The sequence below is a fragment of the Dipodomys spectabilis genome, unplaced genomic scaffold (genome assembly GCF_019054845.1).
Source record: "Dipodomys spectabilis isolate Male_0828 unplaced genomic scaffold, ASM1905484v1 ptg000373l, whole genome shotgun sequence".
Lineage (NCBI taxonomy): Eukaryota > Metazoa > Chordata > Mammalia > Rodentia > Heteromyidae > Dipodomys > Dipodomys spectabilis.
The window spans coordinates 710,616-735,646 of NW_024871050.1; the positions used below are offsets into that span (position 1 = coordinate 710,616).

A 25,031-nucleotide genomic window follows, 5' to 3' on the forward strand; every position below is an offset into this window, starting at 1 on the left:
CCCTCACGGAACCCGATTGGCTGTCATGGCAACCGCCAACGGCTGCAGAGTTTAAACCCGAAGCCCGGGCCGCGGCGGCTGCACGCGCAACTCCCGACGGCGGGCGGCGGTGCCCTTCGCTCACAGAGCCGTAAGTCCGTCGCGGTCAAGCAGAGTCGGTGTTTTTCTGAGCCGGAGCTCGCGGCCCCGTCGGCCTCGGCCCCAGGCCCGCCCTGGGCCCCGCCGAGGCTCGGGGCCGGGGCCTCCTAGTGGTGTCTCCCCCGGCGTCTGGGCGAGGGGCTGGAGGTAGGCGGTCGGCTCCCGGAGGGGGCAGGACGCCGCTGAGCGCCCCTCCGGCGCGGATTTCTCCCTGGTGGTGAGCCTGCGGACGTTCCGGGCTGCGGGCCCGGCCCGTGGGGCGGAGCGTCCGCCGTGGGAGCGCTCGTTGGGGAGCGAGGCCGACGGGGGGATCCGGGGTCCGACTCGGGAGAACCCGACGTGGCCCAGAGATGGACCAGAACGCCGCAGCCTAGTCAGTGCGGGACGGTTCCTGCAGTGCTGCGTGCCCGCGCCTCTCCGCGGCCCTGGGCCGAGGGTCAGTTACCACAAGGGGCTGAGATGATGTCTTTCTCTTACATAGTTTTCTAAGTCTGGAAGTTGAGACGTTATATAGATTGGTTTTTAGAGCCGAGGCTACACAATGCACGGCGCTGTCACGACGGTTCAACTCGCCCCTACACCAGATCGTGCCCCTGGGTGAATGCGTTGATGTGGTAGGTGACAGGGCAGGGCTAGGGAAAACGCCTTGGTTGCTAGCTCCAGCAACGGTGGATAGGGTCGTTGGTTAAGTTAGGAAAACTGTTAAGAATCAACTTATTGGAGAGTTGGCAGTTTAACCTTGCTTCCCAAACTAAGATGAATTTGATTTTTCTTGACTGAAGGCTTTGGGATAGGAGATGACCTGAATTTTTATGTTAGATTTCCTTTCAAGTGTAGAAGATGCAACGATTTGTGTGGAGTTTTCTGCGTGCTCTTTTGCTTTCTATAGGATAGAGAGCGGCTTTGATTTTAACTTTTTAAGGCAAATCTTAGAAGTATTTAGCCTTAATGTTGTAAGGTCATTTTTTCCATTATTTGTTAACATCTCCATTCCCTTAACATCTGCTCAGTATTTTCTAAGGTGACTTATTCCATTATTTGGCAAGTTTTACAATTGGAAGGTCCTTACATTCATCCACAGTTACTTTTTTCCACACACATTTACCCAGGCATAGCCCAGTCTATGTGCCAGGCACTGTTCTAGACACTTAGAGGCCAGTGGCAAACAACCTTGACCAAAGTCTGTGGAAAGAGAAAACAATAAGAAAATTAATTAATGTATTTTTGGTGGTGTTATTAGACATTGATCAATGGAGAAAATAAAACAGTAAGAATTGTGGCAAGTAATTTTAAGATGTTTGAGTTGCATAAGCTTACTAAGAAAGTGGCATTTAATCAAAAACTTAGGAAATGAACAAGCCTTGTGGTTATTTGAAGGAAGAGTTAAAGGATAAAAAGTATGTAAATGGGGGCTGGGAAGGTCGATCTGTGATAGAGTACTTGCCTTGCATGCTTGAGGCCCTGGGTGCTGTGGCTCAAGTGGTAGAGCACTAGCCTTGAGCTGAAGAGCTGAGGGACGGTGCCCAGGCCCAGAGTTCAAGCCCCATAACTGACCAAAAAAAAAAAAGTGTGTAAAGGTCCTATATGTCAAAACTGGCCAATATGAGGCTGGGAATGTGGCTTAGTGAGAGTGCTTGCTTAGCATGCATGAAGCCCTCAGTTTAATTCCGCAGTACCACATTAACAGAAAAAGCCAGAAGTGGCATTGTGGTTCCAATGGAAAAGTGCTAGCTTTGAGCAAAAGAAGCTCAGGGACAAAGAGTGCCCAGGCCCTGATTTCAAACCTCAGGACTGGCCCCCCCAAAAGTGACCAATATTTTAGTGAAGAGGTCAGAAGAATGCCCTCATGGGAATTTTGGGAAAGGGACATGTATTATTGTATTGTCCAGGAATCAATAGACAGTAGGACCCAAAAATCACTGATGAGTTGTGATTTAAACAAAATTTTATTTGAGTGAAAGAACAAAGTGCTGATATGTCAGGACCATGCCCAATGTCAGGGTGTTAGGGCATGGCCTTGAGTGCCAGCTTGCATCAGCTTTTAAGCATTCTTAACTGGAAGGGAGAAGGGGGGAGGACTTAAGCCTGCACAGTTGGGCTCTTTGAACATTTTGGCCAATGATCACTCCAGAAGTTTTTAAAATTTCTGCTAAGGCCTTCCGCCTAGGGGACTATTCACGAGAAGTTTGGGGAATAGAACAAAAGATGGGAGTGATCCTTTTAGTTAGTAGCAGAAGCCTAGTTACTGTCCAATTTTACAACCACAAAAACAAAGTTACAAAATCATCCATTATTGATAAGCAGAAGCTTCTAATTTCTTTTTTCTTTTTTTCCCCATATGTTTTTATTGTAAAAATACTACTGTACAGAGGGGTTGCAGTTACATGAGTAGGGTAATGCGTACAAGCATTGTCAAGCATTGTTACCTCCTCCTTTCCCTTCACTCCCCAACTCCCCGCCCCCAAATTGTAAAGTTCATTTTCAATATAGTGTCTTGTACATCTCATTGTTACAATGTGTAAACCTGTATCCTTATTTAAGCATTTTATTATATCCCTTCCCCTCCCCAAATTATAAAAATGTATATACATGATGCAGGACACTGGAAGAGGCTTTTAATTTCTACATGGCCTAAGTACCTAAATCAAATATTATATCTTTAATTTTCATAACACAACAGTATCAAGTTGTGTTTATAAGCCATCATAATGATTAAATGAGATGGAGCATTTTAACATGGGAGTTACCTAAATTAACTTAAATTTAAAAGTATCATTTTGCCGAAGTTGGTGGCTCACACCTGTAATCCTAGCTACTCAGGAGGCTGAGATCTGAGGATCGGGGTTCAAAGCCAGCCCAGGCAGGAAAGACCTTGAGACTCCTATCTTCAATAAACCACCAAAAAACCGGAAGTAGCGCTGTAGCTCAAGCGGTAGAGTGTTCGCTGAGATGAAGAGCTGAGGGATAGCGCCCAGGCCCAGAGTTCAAACCCCATGACCAAAAATAAAAAAAAAGTATCATTTTGATTGCTAGGTTGACAATCAATAGTAAGGTAGAATGTAGTATCAGTGATATTATTTGGGTAACTGTAGTAATAATATGTATGAGTGAGAATACTATCTTGGATCAGAGTGTTAGCAGTAGACATATGGTAAGTCACATTTAGATGCACTATAAGAGTGCACTCTTGATGAAAGAGTGGATGTGTTTGACAGAGAAAGACTTTTTTTTTTTGGTCAGTCCTGGGGCTTAAACTTTGGATTACAGGCGTGAGCCACCGGCGCCAGGCTGAGAAAGACTTTTTAAATATAATATTTATTCTAAATAGAGAGTAATGACTACAAAAAAGATTTGCAGCTGAAAAAAATACCTGGCATATCCCAGGAAGATCTAGATGGTAGTGACCTATATGGTAAAAACCAGAATGAGCTAGAAGGAAAGAAGAAGAAGTTCAAGTTAGAGTACCTGGGGGGAAAAGGAAGATATTAGAGAGACTTTCGGACAATTGTAAGAAATTTAGAGAGAAGTGGGAACTATTGGAGAGTTTTACATTGTCTGATCTACTGTAGGAAAACTAGGCTTGCAGAAATTCAGGTGAGATGATAATGCTAGGTTGGTTGCAGTAAACATACTAAAAAGTGGTCAGAGTCTAAATATACTGTGCAGATGAATTGTGATGTGACAGTTTCACAGTTTTGGCATGAACAACTAAGAAGGATGGAGTTACCATTAACTCTTGAAAATAGGGGTAGGCTCTTGGTGAAAAAATTTGGATGGATTAAGTTTGATAAGCTTATTTGATGCCAGTGGAATGTGGGATAGTCAATTGACTATTCAAATCTAGCAAAGTTCATGAGACAGATACAAACTGAAGATAAGGAATTTGGGAGGTTTTGACATCTGGGTGGCATTAAGCTTTGGGATTACGATATACTGTAGACAAAGACAAACAGCTCTGAGGAGAGCCTATTATAGGTTGGAGGAACCTATAAAAACATTCTAGGAGAGTGACTCAGAAAGCCAAAGAAAGATAGTTTGTTTTATTTTTTGTTGTTGTTATTGGTTGTGGGACCTGAATTCTGGGCTTGAGCACTGTTCCTCAGCTCTTTAGCTCAAGGCTAGCCCTCTACCACTTGAGCCACAGTACCACTTCTGGCTTTTTCTGCTTATGTGGTACTGAGAATTGAACCCATGGCCTCATGCATGCAAGGCAAGCACACTACCACTGAGCCACCTTCCCAGCCCCAGAAAGATAGTTTTTAAGGAAGGATAAATAACCACATCAAATTATGTAGATCCTGCTAGATCTATATAATTAGATCAAGACCAATAACCATACATTAGATTTAGCAATATGGAGGTCATTTGAGACCTTAGCAAAGTCAGTTTGGTAAGGTAGTTAGAATAAACACCTTACTAAAATAGGTTTCTGAGAGAATTCTGCCTGAGTAGATAATTCATAAGGTAAGATTTGCAGAGAATAGCAGTGGTAATTTGAAGATGAAGTAAAAAGAAGATAGGACTGTTTAAGATAAGGGCTGTATGTTGTTGAGAAAGACATAATGGAGGAGGGAAATTGGTGATAGAAAAGAATTGTTGGAGTAATTGCTTTGAGAAGGCAGGAAGGCAGAGGATTCAGTGCACACATTCATATCTGCTTATCCATAGTAACAGCAGCAAGACCAATATGCAGAAACAGATGTCAGTAGAGAGGTAGTTGTTTCAATATTCTCAGAATAATCTAAGGTATGAAATTACTAATAAAGGAGACCCAGGGATGAGGGTAATTCATAAAGAACGGAGTAGGAATTTTTAGGGGCGAGGGAAGATGAATGATCTGTAGAGACAAGACAGGTTGAAATTGAGAAGACTGAGTATGGGAGTAAGTAGTGCAGTTAACAGTCTTTTTTCTAGATTTATACATACTGAGGCAAGGAGGCTTGGAGAGGGCATGGAGGCTTGGAAGGTTGGTTTTGTCCACTTACATGGCTAAACATTTTCTGATTTTTTTCATTACCCAGACAGCCACTTCTGTGCATTACGTATTAAAACCAGTATTCTTATCGAATTCTAATGTAATATGTTAAATGTATAATTTATTTTCCTAATTCCACTATTAGACTTTAATATCTAATTGAACATAGATAACATAGATCTAATAAACTAATGACAAGTTTAAAATTTTCTACCTTTTTCTCCAGTCCTTCTCTCCTTTGAGTTTAGCATGCTCTTATGTGCTTCTATTAGCACATCTCTAAGATTACTTATATTCCTATCTAATCAGTGTCTGTATGGACATGAACTATTCCATTCCTTTTTTGTTTGTTTTTGCCAGCCCTGGGGCTTGAACTCAGGGCCTGGGTTCTGTCCCTGAGCTTCTTTTGCTCAAGGCTAGCGCTCTACCACTTGAGCCACAGCACCACTTCCAGCCTTTTCTGAGTAGTTTATTGGAATTAGGAATCTTACAGACTTTCCTGCTCGGGCTGGGTTTGAATCATGATCCTCAGATCGCAGCCTCCTGAGTAGCCACCGTGCCTGGCATCCATTCCTTTCTCAAAATAGGAAAATCCTGGCTTTTCTGTTAGTACCCAGTCTAGAACATGCATATAGACTTAGTATGGGTTTGAATGAAGAAGCAATGTCATTTTTGGATTCTATTTTAAATTATTTTTTATTTCATTTGTGCTTTCAGATTTTATATAAAAAGTTTTGCAAATTGGTACAAATGAAGCATATCCTAAGTCACAATTGTCACTTTTTTTTTGGTGAGGGGTGCAGGTCTCAGCGTTTGAATTTGCCCTTTGTGCTGTCCCTGAGCTTTTTTACTTTTTTTGAGCTTTTGTGCTCAAGGCTAACACTATACTACTTGAGCCATAGCTTCACTTCTAGCTTTTTCTTGGTTAATTGGAGATAAGAATCTCACAGACTTTTCTGCCCAGGATGGCTCTAAACCATGATCCTCAGATCTCAGCTTCTTGAGAGTAGTTAGGTCTACAGATGTGAGCCATGAATGTTTGGCTTATTGCCACTTTTTTAGAATGTATTTTTGTCAGTTAGCAATCAAACTCACCACCTTTTTTCATTTCCTTTTACTTCAGTGATGGAGTGTCCAAGGATGGAAGCTAACTCAGTTACTTCAGTAATTAAGAGGCGTGTGAAAGACAAAAGAACTTCAAAAATGAAGTTGAATGTTTCTCTTGCTTCAAAAATCAAAACAAAAATATTAAGTAAGTATCATTAGTTGTAATTTATATTCATGTATTTTTCTCTTTCTATTTTTTGAATGTATTTGTTACTTTATTTGATCAACTGTAGAAAATTACTAAAATGTCTACTTTGTTAGCTGATTGGCTCTTTTGATCATTTGATCTTTTGCATATCCTTTAAATCCTACATATGGGTAATTTTGATAACTGAATTTTCAACAATGAGTCTGGGGTAGCCCAAGGAAACTATCTTACCTATACCCTTTCTGGAAAAGAGAAAAAAGAAGAATAATTGCTCTAGTATGCTGTGGCAATTAGATTATCGGTAATCCAGAGGTTTTCAGAGGTATCACGCTAGTGTGGGTGACTGTATATAGCCAGCAAGCTCATCAGGAAGATACTACTGTTTGAAATAGAATTTCATAATTTCTGGAGGTAAGATGCGATGAGTAAAAAAAAAAAAACAAAAACCCAAAGCATAAAAAGATAGGGAAATTCCCCAAGATAACTTTTCATTACTTCTGCAATTTTTTTCAATGGTTTGTATTCATCTTAGCTAGAGTGGGAAAGTGAGGGGTATATTCTCTTTTCATTTCCTGCTAATATAACTTCTTTGCTTTATGGAATAGCCAAGCCTCCCGGGAATCTTTAAATCATATTATTGCTCCTATTGTTCTCTAGGGCCATCTTTTAAACTAATCCCTCTCACACAGAAGCTGTTTTCTGTTGTCTTTGACAGGATCATTACACACTCTGTGTTATAAGGATATATTCTGAGTTTGGGAAGTACAACAGAAAAATGTTACTATCCTTCATTTTCTGGAAATCCTAAACTGTTTCTAGTCTGTCTGTACTGGCTTTCCTGGGAAAGGCTGTCTGAAACTTACCTGGATAAAGTACTTTTAGGAGCTTAAGTTTTATATACCTCATCTTTCTCTGAATACCTAAAAATCTCAATATATTTTATAAAATTTATTTTAGCTGAGTATATTTGCATAATATTAACAGCTGAGAGGCTGAGGAATATGAAAGTTTATTAAAATAAAAGTTTAATATTAACTTTTTTGTTGGTTGTTGGGCTTGAACTCTGGTTAATATTAACTCTTAAAAATCTTTTTACAGACAATTCATCTATTTTCAAAATCTCTTTAAAACACAACAATAGAGCATTAGCTCAAGCTCTTAGTAAAGAAAAAGAGACTTCTAGAAGAATTGCAACTGAAAAGACGCTATTGCAAAAAGAAGTGGAGAAACTAAATTTTGAAAATACCTTTCTTCGCCTAAAGCTAAATAACTTGGTATAGAAGATTTATTGTTTTTGTGACTAAAATCCTTAAAGCTACATTATAGAAGATCTGAAAATGCTTTGCAAACCTCCAATTGTAAGGAATTAAGAAAGTCAATATGCTATTCAAATTTCTGATCTAAGCCAAACACCTATGAGTAATAAAATAGACATCTTGGGCTAATTCTAAATATGTACTATGTGTTCTACAAAGCAGTATGATACATTTGATTGTATTGATTAACATTTGATTGCCCATTGTAAGTGAAGTTTGGTGCATTATTACATTTTAAAAAGATAAGCATGGGTCTTACAGTGAATTAAAGGAAAGGAGGTCACAGAGAGTTTGTATTCTCTTTTAATCTTTGCATTCATTGTCCACAAGCTAGAGTGACATTTGTAATCCTTGCTTTTTTTTTCAGCTATGATTATTTTTAGCTATGATTATTTACCTGCATTTATAGATCTAAGTCTAAAGCAGAAATCAAATAAATGTGGGCAAATGTTCTGCACTGCTTAAAAATTAAATTTCTATGACTGACTACTGTTTAGTTGCCGCCATATATGTTGTTATAAGACAGAAAAATGGAACATAATATTTTTATTGCAAAATCCATTTAATTCTCCAAATAAGTACCTTAACTTGCAATTGAAAGTTATTAATCTTCAACAGTATGCTAAAAGGTACATGCTAATAGAATCATAATATTTGAAAAGCATTCAAAATTTGTACGGACTACTCAGTATAATATAAAACCTTTTTACCTGAATATGATCTCAATAGAGTCTTTTAACATTGATATATTCATAAATGTATGATATCATATTATACTAAAACCTAAATCTAATTTGATTAAAAGAGGTCTTTATTTCACATATACAGAATAAGAAGCTTATAGAAATAGAATCACTCATGAACAATAACTTAATAACTGCAATTGAAATGAGCAGTCTTTCTGAGGTAAGTTTATGTGTGAGCAGTGTCATTTTTCAGCATTACTAGGGATAATTGAGATTAAATAACATCAAAGTTATGAATCTATTCACATTCCAAATTTTGTACAAAGATATGATAATCATTAGTAATATCCAATTTAACAAATAGGACATTACTAGTCTATGTAATTGGTACTGAAATTCTTACATAAAGTCAGAATTTTGTTAAAAGTAATAGGATTAGCTGGGCTCCAGTGGCTCACATCTGTAATCCTAACTGCTCAGGAAGCTGAGATCTGGGGATCATGGTTCAAAGCCAACCAGGGCAGGAAATGTCTATGAGACTCTTATCTCTAACTACCCTCAAAAGGCAAAATCCATTTAATTCTACAAATAAGTACTTTAACCTGAAATTGAAAATGATTAATCTACAACAGTATGTTAAAAGGTACATGCTAATAGAATCATAATATCTTAAATTCAAAATTTGTATATTTGTATGGCTGTTTGTATGGACTACTAAGTATAATATAAAACCTGACTCAATTAGTAGGGCATTAGTTTTGAGCAGAAGCAGCTCAGGGACAGTGCCCAGGATTGGAGTTCAAGCTCCCAGACTAATACACACAAACAGACACAATCATTTTCTTCAATTTTGAGTTCAGTTTTATCATTGTAAACTTACTAGTTTTTATTTTTACAAAATAAGCCTTGCCCTTTTGTGGTTTACTTTTTGTGGCTTTTCTAGCTTTGAGTTTCTAACTTATATAGTTTTTATTCTTTTGTATATGTGTGTGTGCCTGTGTACTCACATGCATATTAATACAAGGACATAAAGCCATACTGGTTTATTGGGGAAAAGAATCTCTTAGATTTATCTGCTTGGGCTAGTTCTGAGATCAGTGAGATATCAGTCTCCTGAGTACTTAGGATTATAAGCATGAGCTACCACAGCCCAGTTTTTTTAAATTCTTCTACTGATTTTTTTCTTTCTTTCTTTTTTTGCTTTTAAAATTTTCTTTTGATGTGATTTGGCATGCATTTCTTTTTTTTGTTTGGTCAGTTGTGGGGCTTGAACTCTGGGCTTGGGCACTATCCCTCAGCTCTTCAGCTCAAGGCAAGCGCTCTACCGCTTGAGCCACAGCACCACTTGGCATGAATTTCTTTATGTTTATCCTTTTACTTGGTTTCTTAGATTTGCAGGCTGAACCTTTTGTCTTTCTATTATTTCTCTTTTTTTTCTTAACTATTTTAGGAATTAATTGGTAAAGTAGTTTTATGATGGTGCTTTAGATGTCTTGTGTTACAAGATTCCAGATCTTAAATCTATTTTAGCAAAGTCTATACTGTCAATAAGGGGAAGCATTTTATATTGCCACCTAAGGGTCAAAGTTTAGGCTCCCTGTTCAGCTTCTGCTGACAACAGTTTGGTGGGAGACATTTTTATAGAAAATATATAGTTTCATTTTCTAGCCTTTATTCAAAATTACTCAGAAAGAATGTTAGTGTCAAAATTTAGAAAGCATAAGGATGCAAAAGATACAATGAAATCACCTGGACTTCCACCTTTCAATATGAATGATATCCAGTAATTATATTGATATATGTATACAATATAGATGTCTGAGTGTATACACATATATTTTTCCTATGCATAGAAGAAAATCTGGAAAACTGATTAGCAGAATATCAGTAGTGATTATAATCAGATGTTTTGTTCAGGGATAAACTGATTAACAGCTTAACAGGATAACGTTTAAGGATAAACTTTATCACATTGTTCTCACTCATCTGTAAAATATAATGTAAAAATGGTTCTATTACTGTTGATATCCTTGTGTAATTTGGTACTTCAATAACAAGTGTAGCATAATAAGGTTAAAAACTGCTTCATTCCATTTTTTTTGTTCTTTTCAAAACTAGTTTCATCAAAGTTCTTTTTTACTGCCAGCTAGCCAGAAGAAACAGATGAGTAAACAATGCAAGTTGATGCGCCTTCCATTTGCAAGGTAATCACATTTTACCTAGGCTGGTCTCAAACTTTGATCCTCAAGATCTTAACCTCCGGAGTGGCAAGGATTATAGGAGTGAGCCACCTCCCCCTGGCTACGTTTTTTAATTTTTGTAAAAATATTATTGTCAAGGTGATATACAGAGGGGTTACAGTTGCATAAGTATGGTAGTGAGCACATTTCTTGTCGAACTTGTTATCCCCTCCCTCATGTTTTCTCCCACTTGCTCTTTCCTGTCAACCCCCTCAAGTTATACAGATCATTTCTAACATATTGTCTGAGTATCGCTGTTGCATAGGTTCCCCTTTGTCCTTCCTTAATTCAGATTAATATATATACAATACCCAGGGTACCAAAAACAAACACAGTGACAACCAGGGATAAACCATAGGGGGAAACACACACACACACACACACACAGTACATTAAAAAAACAACAAAGAAAAATCTCTTATGTTCATGTCTTGGAGATCATTTCCCTTAGCATCATATATGGTAATATGTATGTAACTATTGAGCTATTCTGCTCATATGCTAGGACTATCCTAGACATATATTAATTATTGCAAATGAGGGAAAACATGGGACCTATGCTTCTTTGGATCTGGCTTATCCCACTTTTGGGCATTTACCCAAATGACCATAAACAAGGCCATACTGAAGCTACCAGCACAACTATGTTTATCTAATCATTATTTACCATAGCTAAGATATGGAACAATCCCGATGCCCCTCAGTAGATGAATGCAAGAAAATGTGGTATAGTATACATGCATACACATGCGTACATGCATGCACACACACAATGGAATTCTCTGCTTTCATCAGAAAGAATGACCCCATTTGTAAGGAAATAGACAAATTTTTTTAAAGGACTTGTTCATTTCTTTTATCTAAATGGTTAAATTATTGACATGAAGTTTTTCATCATGACATTAAGTTATCTCCTTTATATATGTTATATATTCATGTTCTATAGTCTTTCTAAATTATTTTTGTAAAATATAAAATTTTACTCATTTTACTTTCACTCGCCTTTAGGGTCCCACTAACTGCAGATGATGATAATGATGAAGATGACATTGATAATGGTAAAGAGAAAACGCAGCGTGACAATATTGTACCAAAAACATCACCCAATATTTCATCTTCACTATCAACAAGACAATCAATATCAACTCATTGTAATTTGGAGATGTTATTTCTTAAAGAAGATAATCAGAACATGTATAATTTAGGTGATTCAGAACACATTTCTTCCACTGACAGTGCACTTCCAATAGGTGAGATTGCTTTAAAAAGTTAAGTATCAGTATCAATAAATAATTATATTCATCAGACATTTTTCTTGAGGGAAATGTAAATTGTTAATAAGCTACAGATTTGCTGATTTCTACCATTTAAAATGACTGTTGAAGGTTTTAATTTAAAAGTAAATATTCTAGCCAGGTTCTGGTGGCTCATAACTATAATCCTAGCTGCTCAGGAGGCTAAGATCTGAGGATTGTGGTTCGAAGCCAGCCCAAGCAGGGAAATTTGTGAGACTCTTACCTCCAAGAAACTACTCAGAAAAAAAGCTGGAAGTGGCACTGTGGCTCAAGTGGTAGAGGGCTATCTAGCCTTGAGCAAAAAGAAGCTCAGGACAGAGCCCTGACCCCTGACCCTGATTTCAAGTCCCAGGACTGGCATAAATGAACAAACAAATACTCTGAAAATTTTTTTTTTGCCAGTCGTGGGGCTTGAATTCTGGGCCTGGGTGCTGTCCCTCAGCTCTTCAGCTCAAGGCTAGCATTCTACCACTTGAGCCACAGCACCACTTCTGTCTTTTTTCTGCTTATGTGGTGCTGAGGAATCGAACCCAGGGCCTCATGCATGCAAGGCAAGCACTCTACCATTGAGCCACCTTCCCAGCCCCAATGCTGAAAATTTTCAAGTCCACAGTGGCCTAATCTGTTATTTTGCAAGCAGTACCTAAGGAGATTTATTACCTTACCTTATTATTCAAAAAGTACCATACATTTACGTAGTTTTGCCCTCTCCTTTTCCCATGAAAATTGGGGACCTAGGTGAGTATAGAGTATATAAAGAACATAATTATTTCTAAAGCAAAACTTGAGCCTGCATAATGACTAGTGAAAAAAATGGTAGTATTTACGTTTTATTTACATTGTATTCCTAAATGGTAATCCTGTGGTATAGTTTATGTTGTTTACATTTGTCTTCGATTTTCAAATTGTGCTATTAAACTTAGAGCTCAGAATCATTGTTCCTTGTTACAGTTATACATAGTGTAATCACTTTTTCTAGAATTGTATCCTTATAAGGGCTACTGCTATTATTTGGGTTTATTAGTTGGTCTCCTTCAACTCTCATAATATAAGTATTAATGTCTTTACTGTTGTCTATGTTCCATTTTTCCATTGGAGCTGAAGCAGAGTAAATTCTCAGTAGTGTGTATTTTCCATAGATAAGTGTAAAATATGATTGAGTACTCTGATTATTTCTAACATACTTTTTGTTAACATGATGTAAGGATCTAAACAGAACACATTATTAGAAATCCTCACTGTAAAACAGCTTGTTTCTAATTTGTTTGAAGCAACTTACTACTTATTTGATTACTTAGAACTGGATCTTTTCTTTGTTCATATTATAGAAAGTCAGTACCACTCAGATCAAACCTCTAAGAATTCCTTAGTGAGTGAGGTAAGAAGTGACTCATCTATCAGCCACAGAAGGAAGAATTCATCTCTTAACAATGTGACTGAAAGGAAGAAGCGTCAGTCTTCTTGGGAGTCAAAAGATCCTATTATAGACATCTCCAGTGCTACAGAATTAGATCACCAGCAGATTTCAAATTCAGGAGCAAACTGGAATAATGGGATAGATGACTGTATTAATGAAAAAAATATTAAAATGCAAAGAAATATGTTATCTTCTGAGTCTGCCAGTGAATCTAATGTAAAGTACATGAATCAAGTTCAGAGTAATGATGACTTTCATTTGAAAAAAACAGTGCATGAAAATGCTGACATAGATTTACCAGCTAGTGAAGTAAGCAAAATTGTAGTTTCAAGAGGCAGTAAAAATAGAAGAATTAAAAAAACAAGTTGTAGAGTGGAAACTTTCAGGAAAGTAAGAATCCCAAGCTCTGAAGAAAAGAGAGAAAGATCAAAGAAAATATGTAAAAGCAGTTCAGATGTGGATATTGAAGAAAAGATTGAAAATAGACCAGAAGGACAATCTATTCCGAATGGCAAAAACGATGCAGAAGATCCAAATCTTGTTTTTGACACTGAAAAGCCAATTGAGGTAAACATACTGAAGAAAATAACTCTACAGAATGATTTTGATCCAGGTGACAGACAAAATACACACTATAACACAATGAAGAAAAGAATTCATGAAACAGATGAACAAGAGGAAGCATATTCTTTCTCCCAGAGTTTAGACATAGTCCTACAAGAGAATAAATTTGATATGGGTCAGAACTCCATAACTTATGATACAAGTAAAGCTTCTAGACAGACATTTGTGATTCAGAGGTTGGAAAAAGATAACTTAGACACCACTTCTCAAAACCCAGATGGTGCAAGTGAATTTCAAATGGCTCATCTTTCCTTCAAAGATTATGGAACAGTATATGACTATGAAACTCAGAATATTCTTGGTTTCAAAAAGTATGTCACTGATACACAGCCTGCTAAGCAAAATGAGTCAGAAGTAAATACACTCAGGCAGAAAGTAAATCGGAGGACAGAAATAATCTCTGAAGTGAGCCAAGTATCTGACCAAGACAAAAGCAACAATTTTCCCCAAACCCAAGTGAATAAAGAGACTATATCTCAAAGCCTAGAAAATTCAAAACAGTTTCAAATACCTACTCTTTTCACCAGAGATAATGGGAATTTACATAGCGATGAGATACAGAATGTGTTTGGTTTGCAAAAGCAGATCACTGATGTGTACCCTATTCCACAAAACAAATCAAAAGTTAAGCAGCTTAGACAGAAAGTAAATCGGAAGACAAAAATAATTTCTGAAATGAATTATTTTGATAGTGAAAAAAGTGTATCTTGCTCAAAAAAGGATAATTCTCTCTTTATACAAAAGGATAACGAAATCATTCTTGGAAACCTAAAAGACTCTAGAGAGTTTCAAACTCCTGGTCTTTGTACTAAAGACAGTGGAAACCTCTGTGATTATGAGACTCAAAGTATTTTGGAAATGAAAACACATGTTTATGATAAGCAACCTGCTTATCAAAATGATTCAAAAATAGATAAGAAGTTTAGACAAAAGGCATATAGAAAGACAGAAGTAATTTCTGAAGTCAAACAGACATATGAGACTGATAACAAAGGTGGACATGACCTAGAAAAAGATCACATCGTTTCTTTAACCCAGAAAGATACAGATACTATTTCAGAAAATCTAGAAATTGCAAATGAATTTCAAATAGCTGATCTTCCCACCCAAGAGAGTAGAAATTTTTGTGATCATGAGACACAGAGTATATTGGATTTGGAAAAACATGTTACTAATAAACAAGTTGCTCAGCAAAATGAATTAAAAGTAAATAAGAAAGTTAGACTGAAAGTAAATCGGAGAACAGAAATAATTTCTAGAATGGACCAAATATATGAAGACATTGATGTTCATGACCAAAAAGCTGATATTAATGATTATCTTAAAAACCAATCTAAGCAAAACCGAGAATGCCAAGACATTACTAATGAATCCTATATGAAAGTCAATAGTAACAAGAAGGAAAGTTGTGATCAAATTCCAAATCCTTACCAGGTACTTAAAAACCATGGAAAAAAGTCATCAGCCAAGGCAAAGAACAGTTTGGCAAGAGAAAAGAGCAAATCTATTTTGCTGTTAACAGATTCTTCACAAGCACCTGTGTCCTTAGAATCTGATTTAAAACATATCACTAAGGAAGCAGATTCTGAGCCTGGAAACCAGATTGAACTACTTAAGAATCAAAAGCAAAGCACTGTAACTCAGAATACAGAAAGAGATAATCCATTCATGGGAGTGGAGGAAGAAAAGTACTCAGTCAATAAAGTAAACAAAAGGACATCCAAATCAAAGAAAAGGAAGACTTTCCTAAAACCTCTAGATATCCAGGAAGTGATGAAGATAATTCCTGACACTGACCACAGACAGCCAGTTCACTCTGCTCAGGCCAATAAGGAAAATTATTTGGAGAATGAGAAAATTGTCCAAATGAAGTCAGACTTTTGTACAAAGGAGTTAAAACCATCTTTATCTGAGAAATACTCACCTTATATACAGAATTCTTCCTTTAACAGTGCTCAAGATTGTTCAATACCCTTGAGTATTTCTTCTACAAATTTAATACAAGAAAACTGTGTCTTGGAGAGCTTACCCATCTTTCCAGTAGGTGATATGCATGAGAAGATAAAAGCAGTGAAACTTAAAGTTAACCAGAGAACAAAACTATCAGAAATAGGTAAGTCAATGCCTAAAGTAAGCACATTTTTAAGTGCTTTCTTTTTTTAACCTAGTAAAGAATATATTAATAAAACTGGCATTTTTGTGGAGTTTTTAAAACAGTACATAGTGTCTATAAAAGCAGCATGAAGAAATTAAAGTTGAAGCAATTAAAGTAATTTGGGACAATAACAGTATATTGAACAGTTTTAACCTAAAAATCTTCAGCCTTTGCCAGTTATCTAATAATCCTGATAGTTTCTCTTGTCATGTGTTTGAAGGAAAGTGAATTTTTTTTTTGGGGGGGGGGGGGGTCCCATCGTGGGCCTGAACTCTGGGCCTGGGCGCTGTCCCTCAGCTCTTCAGCTCAAGGCTAGCGCTCTACCACTTGAGCCCCAGCGCCACTTCCGGCTTTTTTCTTTCTGCTTATGTGGTGCTGAGGAATCGAACGCAGGGCCTCTGGCATGCAAGGCAAGCGCTCTACCACTGAGCAACCTTCCCAGCCCCGGAAAGTGAATATTTTAAATGTAGTCAAGAAAATGCTCTCATTTATTTTACCAAAAGCAGTTGTAGATTTCTTAAGTCTGGCTCTGTCTATCCAGCAACATACATTTATTGTGATCAAAGCAGTTACAGGTGTTATTAGGGAGTGAAAAGTAAGCCTGGCCTCTATCCTCAGAACACATGTATGTGAAAGTACAAAGACAGGCGTGATAAATTTTAAAAAGTAGACCAATTATGCTAGATGATATAATGAAGGGAAATTTTGATTAGAGGAATCTGCAAATGTGTCATTACATAGGCAGCATGTTAAACTATAAGATATTTACTGGATATTCCCATATCATTTTTTTCCCAATTAGAAACCTATCATTTAAGAATGTGGTGTGTGTGTGTGTGTGTGTGTGTGTGTGTGTGTGTGTGTGTGTGTGTGTGTGTGTGTGTGTGTGTGTGTGTGTGTGTGTGTGTGTGTGTGTGTGTGTGTGTGTGTGTGTGGTGTGTGTGTGTGTGTGTGTGTGTGTGTGTGTGTGTGTGTGGATGTGGATTACTAGGATGTTGATGGATAAAGATATTCCAGAGAAAAGGTACTAGAAGCAAAAGAAGTCCAAAGATTTAGTCATAAGGTCTGTTAGAGGACTGGTGAACCATTTTCCGCCTCTCTGTCACTCACAGTATTTCACAGACTGAGCAACCAGTCAGTAATGTATATGTTGAGTAAATAAATATCCAGTAATTGGAGTGGTTCTGTGGAAAGAGTTGAAACGAAGAATTTTTCACATTCAGTGTGTGTTTCAGAGCAGACTTCTTGGATGGTTTGTTTTAAATTTTAAGCCTCTTTTCCTTACAAAGTTAAATTATGTTTTAAAATTCATTCCTTATGATTTACAGACTACTAAATACTTCATATTTATTTTCATATCTCTGTCATATATACTTTATAAATGTTTGTGAAAAATTCATTTCAGGTAAAAATAAATTGCAGGACTTGACAAATACCTGTTTTATTTCAAATAACACTGCACAATTGGAAAATGAGTTTAAAGATCTATCTTCAGACTTGCCAAACAGAAAAAGAAGGTGTATATCTCTCAATTTCAAAGAGCCAGACCTCAGAAGGCAAGTATTTCAGTTATTTCACATGTTTTTATAAGCATTTCCTGAATTAGTGTTTGAGTACTTCTAACTATTAGTAAAACCTAAATATTGTTGACATGTATTCTTAGCCAAGTAATGTGGCTCACATCTTATGATCCTAGCTACTCAGGCTGAGATTTGGGAATTTTGGTTCAAAGCTAGCCTGTTCAAAGCTAGCCTGAAAAGTCTGAGATTCTTATCTCCAGTTAAACACACACACACACACACACACACACACACACACACACACACACACACACACACACACACACACACACACACACACACACACACACACACACACACACGGAAAAAAAAATCAGTGGGAGGAGGAAGGAATATGGCTCAATGGTGGAATACCTGCCTTGAGCAGCAAAAGCTCAAGGCCCTGAATTTACAACCCCAGTACCAGCAAAATAAATAAATAAACAAGCAAACAAACACACCAATAGAATTTTTTTTTTTTTTTGGTCGGTCCTGGGGCTTCAACTCAGGGCTTGGGCGCCATCCCTCAGCCCTAGCTCAAGGTGAGCGCTCTACTGCTTGAGCTACAGCGCCACTTCCCGGTTTTCTAGTGGTTTATTGGAGATAAGAGTCTCACAGAGTTTTCTGCTCCTGCTGGCTTTGAACCTCAGGGACAATGCCCAGCCCTAAGTTCAAGGCAAAAAAAAAAAAAAAAAGAGGGAGAGAGATGGTATTTATGGGAGCAATCAGAAAATGTTGATATACCTATATTTCGTTTCCAATCTAAAACAAAGAAAAAAGTAGCAACTGGATTGCCATCATTCAGTATGTGTACTGGATGTGCATTGCAATATTTTGTAAAGTTTTCCAATTCTGCTTAACTCAAAGCAGGAGTACAACACGGAGCAAAGACCACAATAATATTCATGTAGTCTTTGCTACCTTTTAAGTTTGAGACCATGAGTACATTTCATACAAAAACATGTACATATATGTAAAATATAGAGAAGAAATACAATGCTACTTCTTGCAACATAGAGTACTAGGCAAATTGACTCTCTTAATAAGTAAAATTACTGGGTAAATTTTTTTTTTGTTCATTTATTAGCTAGTAGAAAAGTAAGAAAAGCTCAGATTTGTGATTGAGTGATAGTATGAACCCAGAAAGGGTAAGTGGAGCTTGAAATTGGCTTTTGCCTGAAGGTAATTATCTAACTAGGTGAAGCAGAGCACTAGATTCACAGCCATATGAGTCTGGGTACATGATATAAATCCTAGAGTCCAGCTGAAATGAAGAGTCTTAACAGTTGATTCTCTTTAGTAAAGTTGAGCTGCTCTCTTAGTAGTGCAGCAAGCTAAAAATAACTCTTCCCTAGCTTCTTCAGCCTGAAAAAATAACTCTACTTCTGAATTGAGAAGAAAAAAAAGTATTCTGAGAATTCATAACCAATATTGAGCTCTTATGCAGATTATAACTGGAATTCCTAATAACTGGAAAGCACAAAACCTTCAAGCTGAGGATTTAGTTTAAGGAATCCATGAATTGTAGTGCACCTGTGTCTTTAAGGAGCCAATATAAATATTTTCTCCAGGAGTTTTCCTTCATCTCAGGCCTCAACACTTTTTTTTTTTAATTGTAAAGGTGGTATACAAAGGGATTATAGTTACAGAAGTCATGTATTGAGTTCCTTTCTTTCTAAACCTCTTACCCTCTGGGCCCCCCCCCCCCCTTCCCATTTTCAACATAGTGTCAAGTGAATATCACTTTGTCCCACCATTCAGCACATTTTCCACAGCTCAAATTCCAAGGTAAATGAACAGCTAACTGTGTGTGTGTGTGTGTGTGTGTGTGTGTGTGTGTGTGTGTGAAAATACCGTACAGAGGGGTTACAATTACGTGGGCAAGGTAATGAGTACATTTCTTATCAAACATTGTTGCCTCCTCCTTTGTTTCCCTCCCCTTCCTATTCCTTTCCATTCCCCCTCCTCCCCCTCCCCCCCCCCCCCAGCCCCAAACAGCTAACTTAAGTAAAGAAAAACACATGTGTACAAACCATGGGACAAGGTTCCAGTAGAAACAACTGATGGCAGAATCAGGTATAAAATATAAAATGAGTATATTTAGTGTTCTTAGAAAAGAGAAGTTTAAAAATGAGTAAAGATACTGAGTAGAAAAGCTAGTCACAGAAAAATACCCGTAGAATGATTCCATTGAACTGAAGGTTTTATGTCAAGAAAACCAAATCATATAAATTTTCAGAGTAAATCATGGACAGTAAACACTTTAAAGAAAAGCACTGACATGTGAGCACGTCATGTGCAGGCAAAGCAGGTTTTAAGGAAACTGTCCTTTTACTAGTATGGGGAAAAGTTTTCCATAGCAGAAGCACTTGTTTGGGGTTCTTACTAATCTGCCTTGTTTTCTCTTCTTCAGGAAGATGAGAAGATGAGGAAAACCTATGGATTCTAGTTTTTCTGAGTTCTCAGAAGCATAGTGAAATCAGAACAGAAATACAGCTAGGATCAAGATGGACAAACACTTGAGAAAAAATGTGTTTCATTCTTTTTTGGCATTTCATGTATGTTTGTTTATCCATCCCTATATTTACATATATGTACATAACTACTTTTGTAGTATTTGAAATAATTTTGGTCACTATGTAATATTTTCTTCTTCATTTAAGTTTCTACATAACATTCTTGAACCAAACAGCTCTTACCCTTTTAATTGAATAAAATATATTAATAAATACCTACATATTGGTTATCTTGCATACCAAATTACCTTGTTTTGCATTCAGTGTATGTGAGAATCTTTTTTTGAACCATTCAATATATGTGAAACATCTAAGAGAATTTAAAATTACTCCTGCCTTGGCCAGCTTTAATTTTTCTCTTTCACTCTTTGTTGTCATTGTTGTTAAATTATATGCAAAAGGGCTATAGTTCCTTAAGTCAGGTTATCAGTACAGAGCCACTCTTAGTCAATGTCACATCTTCCTTTTCTTTCCCCTATTTCCCCCTCTCAATGTCACTCTTCCCTTCACTTTCCCCATTTTCGGCCTCCCTATCCTCAGGTTTCATAGTTCATTTTTCATGTAATGTACATCGAATAGAGTGAGTATATTAGCTTATCCTTACTCCCTGCTTTCCTGTCTGCCCCTCATTGCTCACACCCCAAAGCATGTTTCCACTTCCACTGTTTTGATAAAAAAAAGTACTTCAGTTGTTCAGGGGAGTTATACCTTTGAATTCCCCTAAGAGTACCCTCCTTTAGTTTGTGTGTAAATGCATTAAGCCCTGTATATGGTTATATTTTAGATCTAGTTTCCACATATGAGAGAAAACATGTACCATCTCTCTCTGAGCTTGACTTATTTCACTTAACATGATTTGTTCTAGGCAAATCCATCCATTTCCCTACAAATGACATTATTCTTTCTCATGGATGAGTAACTGGATGTGGCATATACATACATTTTCTTGATCACATTTTCTTGATCCACTCTTGTAAAGTATCTTGGCTTTTGCAGGATTTGGCTGTTATAAATTGTGCAGCAGTGAACATGGACGTTCAAGTGTCTACCATATTCTAAGAGGCCTACAAGTGGTATGACGGGCTCATCGGGTAGTTCTATTTTAATTTTTTTGAGGAATCTCCGATCCGCCTTCCAGAGTGTGTGTACTTGTTTACATTCCCACCAGTGTGTAACAGGGTTCCTTTTCCCCCACATCCCCTCCAGCGTTTGTTATTGTTCATATTTTTTTTTTCTGGCTGTATTTTATTTGTCCTTTTTCTTCAAATAGGATAACCAAAGATACAGACAGTATTCAGCAAATAAAATAGATGGAACCAACTCTAAGACTGTGCTGTCCCATGCTACATTTAACCTAGTTTATCATGCTTGCCTTGGGGATGAGGAATAATAGATCATTCAGCAAAAACAACAAATGTCTACCATGTACAACTGGGAAACTCATAATGAGTACCTAACGTTACAGGCTTTAAAAAATAAACACAAGACTTCTAGGAGCATTTTATAATAAAGTAATTCCTAAATTTTCTTTGTAGATAGATCAAACACCTCCAAAATACAAATTCCTATACACAGTGAGTACTTACTTAAATGAACACATAGTAGTGGTGAAGTAGATGGCAGCTGTAGGATGAGCTGACTTGTAGGTTCAGCTAGGTAGGCAACAAACCAGAGTGCCACGTGGACAAAGTGTAGTTGCAAGTAAAGGTTTTGAATGAGTTAATTGTTATAATTAAATACCGAAAACAGATTGATTTGCTAAAATAAATAGATGTGATGCACTAGGAATCAGAACACTTGAGACAATGGCGGTGACGCTGCTGCACAGGGCGCCCCGTGGGCGCTGTGATGGAACTGGTTCTGCCACGTACTTGTTACCTTGAGGTAGATAACACGTGTGTACCAAACTCGGCATTCATTTTCAGTTGCTGCTGGTTTCACGTGTTTTAAGAAATGTGCACAGTATGAAAAACTTGAAAATACTAATGAATGAAAAATGTTTTTGGAAAAAAATAGGCATTTTCATGCAAGTATGTACAGTCTCATTGTGTAAATTTCAAGGCCAGGTTTTTGTTTCCTGTGAATCAGCTCCTTGTAGTTGGAGAATGCGGTGTCCGAACACTCGCCCCCCTCCCGCCTCCCCCGCATTGCATTAGCTTGCTCTATTCTGTGAGAGCAAACGGCATGCCAGTTAAAATGAAAACTCTCACGTGGAGAGGGAAAAAAAAGACTGGGTTTTAAGAACCAAGAACGAATTCCTTACTAAATGATACCTTCTGATTCAAGTAAAAAAAAAATGACAAACACTAGTAATAAAGACAAAACACATTTCATGAAAAACACGAAGGGAAATGTCTGCTGAGTATTTTAGTTCAGGTGTTTCAGAATGCTGCTGTGTGTCTTGTGAGGAATTTGAGGGGAGGATTTCAGAGCAGAAGGTGTTTAGGTGGCCTGCACTGAAGTGGTGACCCCATGGGGCTGGGAAACTGGGGGCTGCCTATGGACTGGAGCTGCTTGTTAAAGAGGAATTCCCCGCTGTGGCTGGCCCCGAGCCTGCCTTCTTCCTCTGGCTCAGTTTCTAGCACTCCAGTAGGTGGTGGACGTGTTTTCCTTCTCCGCCTGCTGGTCCTTCCTGACCTCGCAGCAGAACTGACTGATGGGAAGCACTCCTCCCCGCTGCCCACAAACTGGCTGTCCCAGGACGACTGGTACCAGGCCCCCAGCTGCGCCAGGTTCGCCATCCCCTTCTCCTGCTTCTCCTGGATCACTGACTTTTCTATCAGACTTTTCAATTCTAGCTGGGACACGGAGCTGTTCAGGTCATTTAACTTGTCAACAACATGAGCAGTGGGCTCATGCTGCGAGCTGAGCTGAATAGTTCCTGCAATGAAGTACTTGAAATCAAACCCCTGCTTCTTCTCCCTCTCCTTCTCAGCCCACTGCTGGGAGGCTTCCTCTAACACTATCTGGACCTTCACCAATCCTTTCTGCCCACATTTGGACTTGCCTCTCCTATCCAATTTGTCTTGCTTTGTTCTTTCCAGTTGGAAAGGTCAATAATAAGCTTGGGCTCGTAATAATGGTTAACCTCGCTCTCTCCACACTAAGTTGTCAAGGTACCAGGACGACCTCATTTTGTAGTTACAGGTATGGCTACACTTCAGGTCGCAGTACTTGTTCTCGTGGTGGTCCAGGTACTGCCAGCAGGGCTGTGTGGAGTAATGGGTTTTGAAAGCAAGGTCCTCCAGATACTTCTCTGGGTCTCCAAGTATTTCTGAGGGTCCACTTGCACCTCTTCGTCATGACATCAGACAGAGCTCTCAGGTCAAGCTGAACTTCTTCAATATCAAAATTGTTGTGTATAGGCCAATCATGCTCAGAAAACTGACAGTCATGGTACCTTTCCCAGTTATAAATGTGACTGAATTTCATCCATAAGCAAAATATCCACTTCATCTTCAATGTGAAAAGGATGGCTGGAGATGGGCTCGTATGTGGGGAAGGAGGAAATACTCATGTAGGGATGAGAGAGCACTTCCTCCACAGTCAAGTCATCCACGGGGCTAAAGGCCAGAATCTGCTCCAGGAAACCCAGTGCTTCTCAGCTAATTCTGGGAAAGAGCTGAGTTAAGGGTTTGTGTGGCTCAGTCGTGTCATTTCTAATGTAAACGGGAATTACGCTGAGAAGCTCCTGAGGATCCTCCTCATGGACGACAGGAATAGATTCTAAAATCAGTTGCGTCTGTCCAAGTTCATGTGCACCTGCAAAGAGGATTTTACCAGTCAGCATTTCAGCAAAGATGCAGCCTGCAGCCCACATGTCAATGGCTTTAATATAATTGTTAGGAGAAAGTAAAAGACGTGGGGATCTGTACCATTTAGTAACCAATCCTTCCGAAAGATGACCCTTATGGGAATAATGAGGATCCATGATCCGCGCAAGACCAAAGTCACCTATCTTCAGCACCAAGTCTTCCGTATTGATGAAAAGATTAGCTGGTTTGAGATCTCTGTACAGTACGATTGCAGAATGAATGTACTTGAGCCCGCGCAGCAGCTGGTACATGAAGAGCCTGGCATGCTCCTCCAGGAGAGGGCCCTGCTCTAGCACATGAGCCAAGTCTGTGTGGGACCAAGAATTTCAAACATTTTCACAATGTTGTCATGGTCAAGTCTTCGAATAATTTTGATTTCACAGAGGGCATGCCTGACACTCTGGGGGGTCAGTAAGAACAATCTTCTTGATGGCTACCCTTTTGTCACAGTCATTGTCTGAAAAAACCAAGCCATTGCCTCCACAACCCAATGGTTTTAAGTCCAGATACCTAGAGCCCAGATCAAAACCATGAATGTTCGTGAGACTTTCAAATTTTTCTGCCATTTTGAAACCCTTACTATTGCCTTTTCCTTTCCAATTGTTGAACTTGTGTAAACAAGGAAGAAAACTGGCATCAAAAGGAGAGATCTTTCAAAAAGGGAGAAGAAAAATAACTATGCTTCCACAGCGAGATGCTTTCTGGATATTCATTACATATGCCAACCAGGCCCGTTGAGTTCCTCTTAGATTTAAAACTCAAAAATCTCTATTCATATTGAGACTTAAAAAGATTGCAGTACTCATAGTTCAAGAAAGGGGCAGCAGCTCTGCAGACATTTAAAGAAACACTCCAGAAACTCAAACAGAATGAAATGACATACTATGCACTCAGATTTACTGTGCTAAACGATTTAACATTTAACAAAAATGTGAATAAATATGCACACGACAGGCTTGTATGAACATTCTCCTCACAGTGCAGATACATTCAGTGTTGGACTGGTCCTGAGCAGCATCGTTCTAAGGTACTGGTAAGCA

General features: G+C 38.1%; 1 protein-coding gene and 1 pseudogene across 4 annotated transcripts; one reads left to right on the forward strand and one right to left on the reverse strand.

Moving 5' to 3' along the window:
- Positions 1 to 46: 46 nt before the first annotated feature.
- Positions 47 to 20,391, forward strand: Sgo2 (shugoshin 2). Of its 3 annotated transcripts, none has more exons than XM_042666946.1 (9): positions 47 to 130; positions 6,237 to 6,365; positions 7,467 to 7,642; positions 8,513 to 8,590; positions 10,489 to 10,574; positions 11,619 to 11,860; positions 13,234 to 16,059; positions 17,507 to 17,657; positions 20,074 to 20,391. In XM_042666946.1, the coding sequence occupies exons 2-9, from the start codon at positions 6,239 to 6,241 to the stop codon at positions 20,087 to 20,089; spliced, it is 3,702 nt and encodes a 1,233-aa protein (XP_042522880.1). In that variant the 5' UTR covers positions 47 to 130; positions 6,237 to 6,238; the 3' UTR covers positions 20,090 to 20,391. The 3 variants fall into 3 exon arrangements, with proteins under 3 accessions (XP_042522880.1, XP_042522878.1, XP_042522881.1); XM_042666944.1 differs by lacking the exon at positions 47 to 130 and adding an exon at positions 268 to 285 and having other exon boundaries at positions 17,507 to 17,658; XM_042666947.1 differs by lacking the exons at positions 47 to 130; positions 6,237 to 6,365; positions 7,467 to 7,642 and adding an exon at positions 7,645 to 7,726 and having other exon boundaries at positions 17,507 to 17,658.
- A 2,152-nt stretch (positions 20,392 to 22,543) lies between these two features.
- LOC122096410 lies at positions 22,544 to 24,697 on the reverse strand (annotated as a pseudogene). Its single transcript, XR_006145297.1, has one exon. The product of XR_006145297.1 is annotated as a mitogen-activated protein kinase 6-like (transcript).
- Between the last annotated feature and the right edge of the window lie 334 nt (positions 24,698 to 25,031).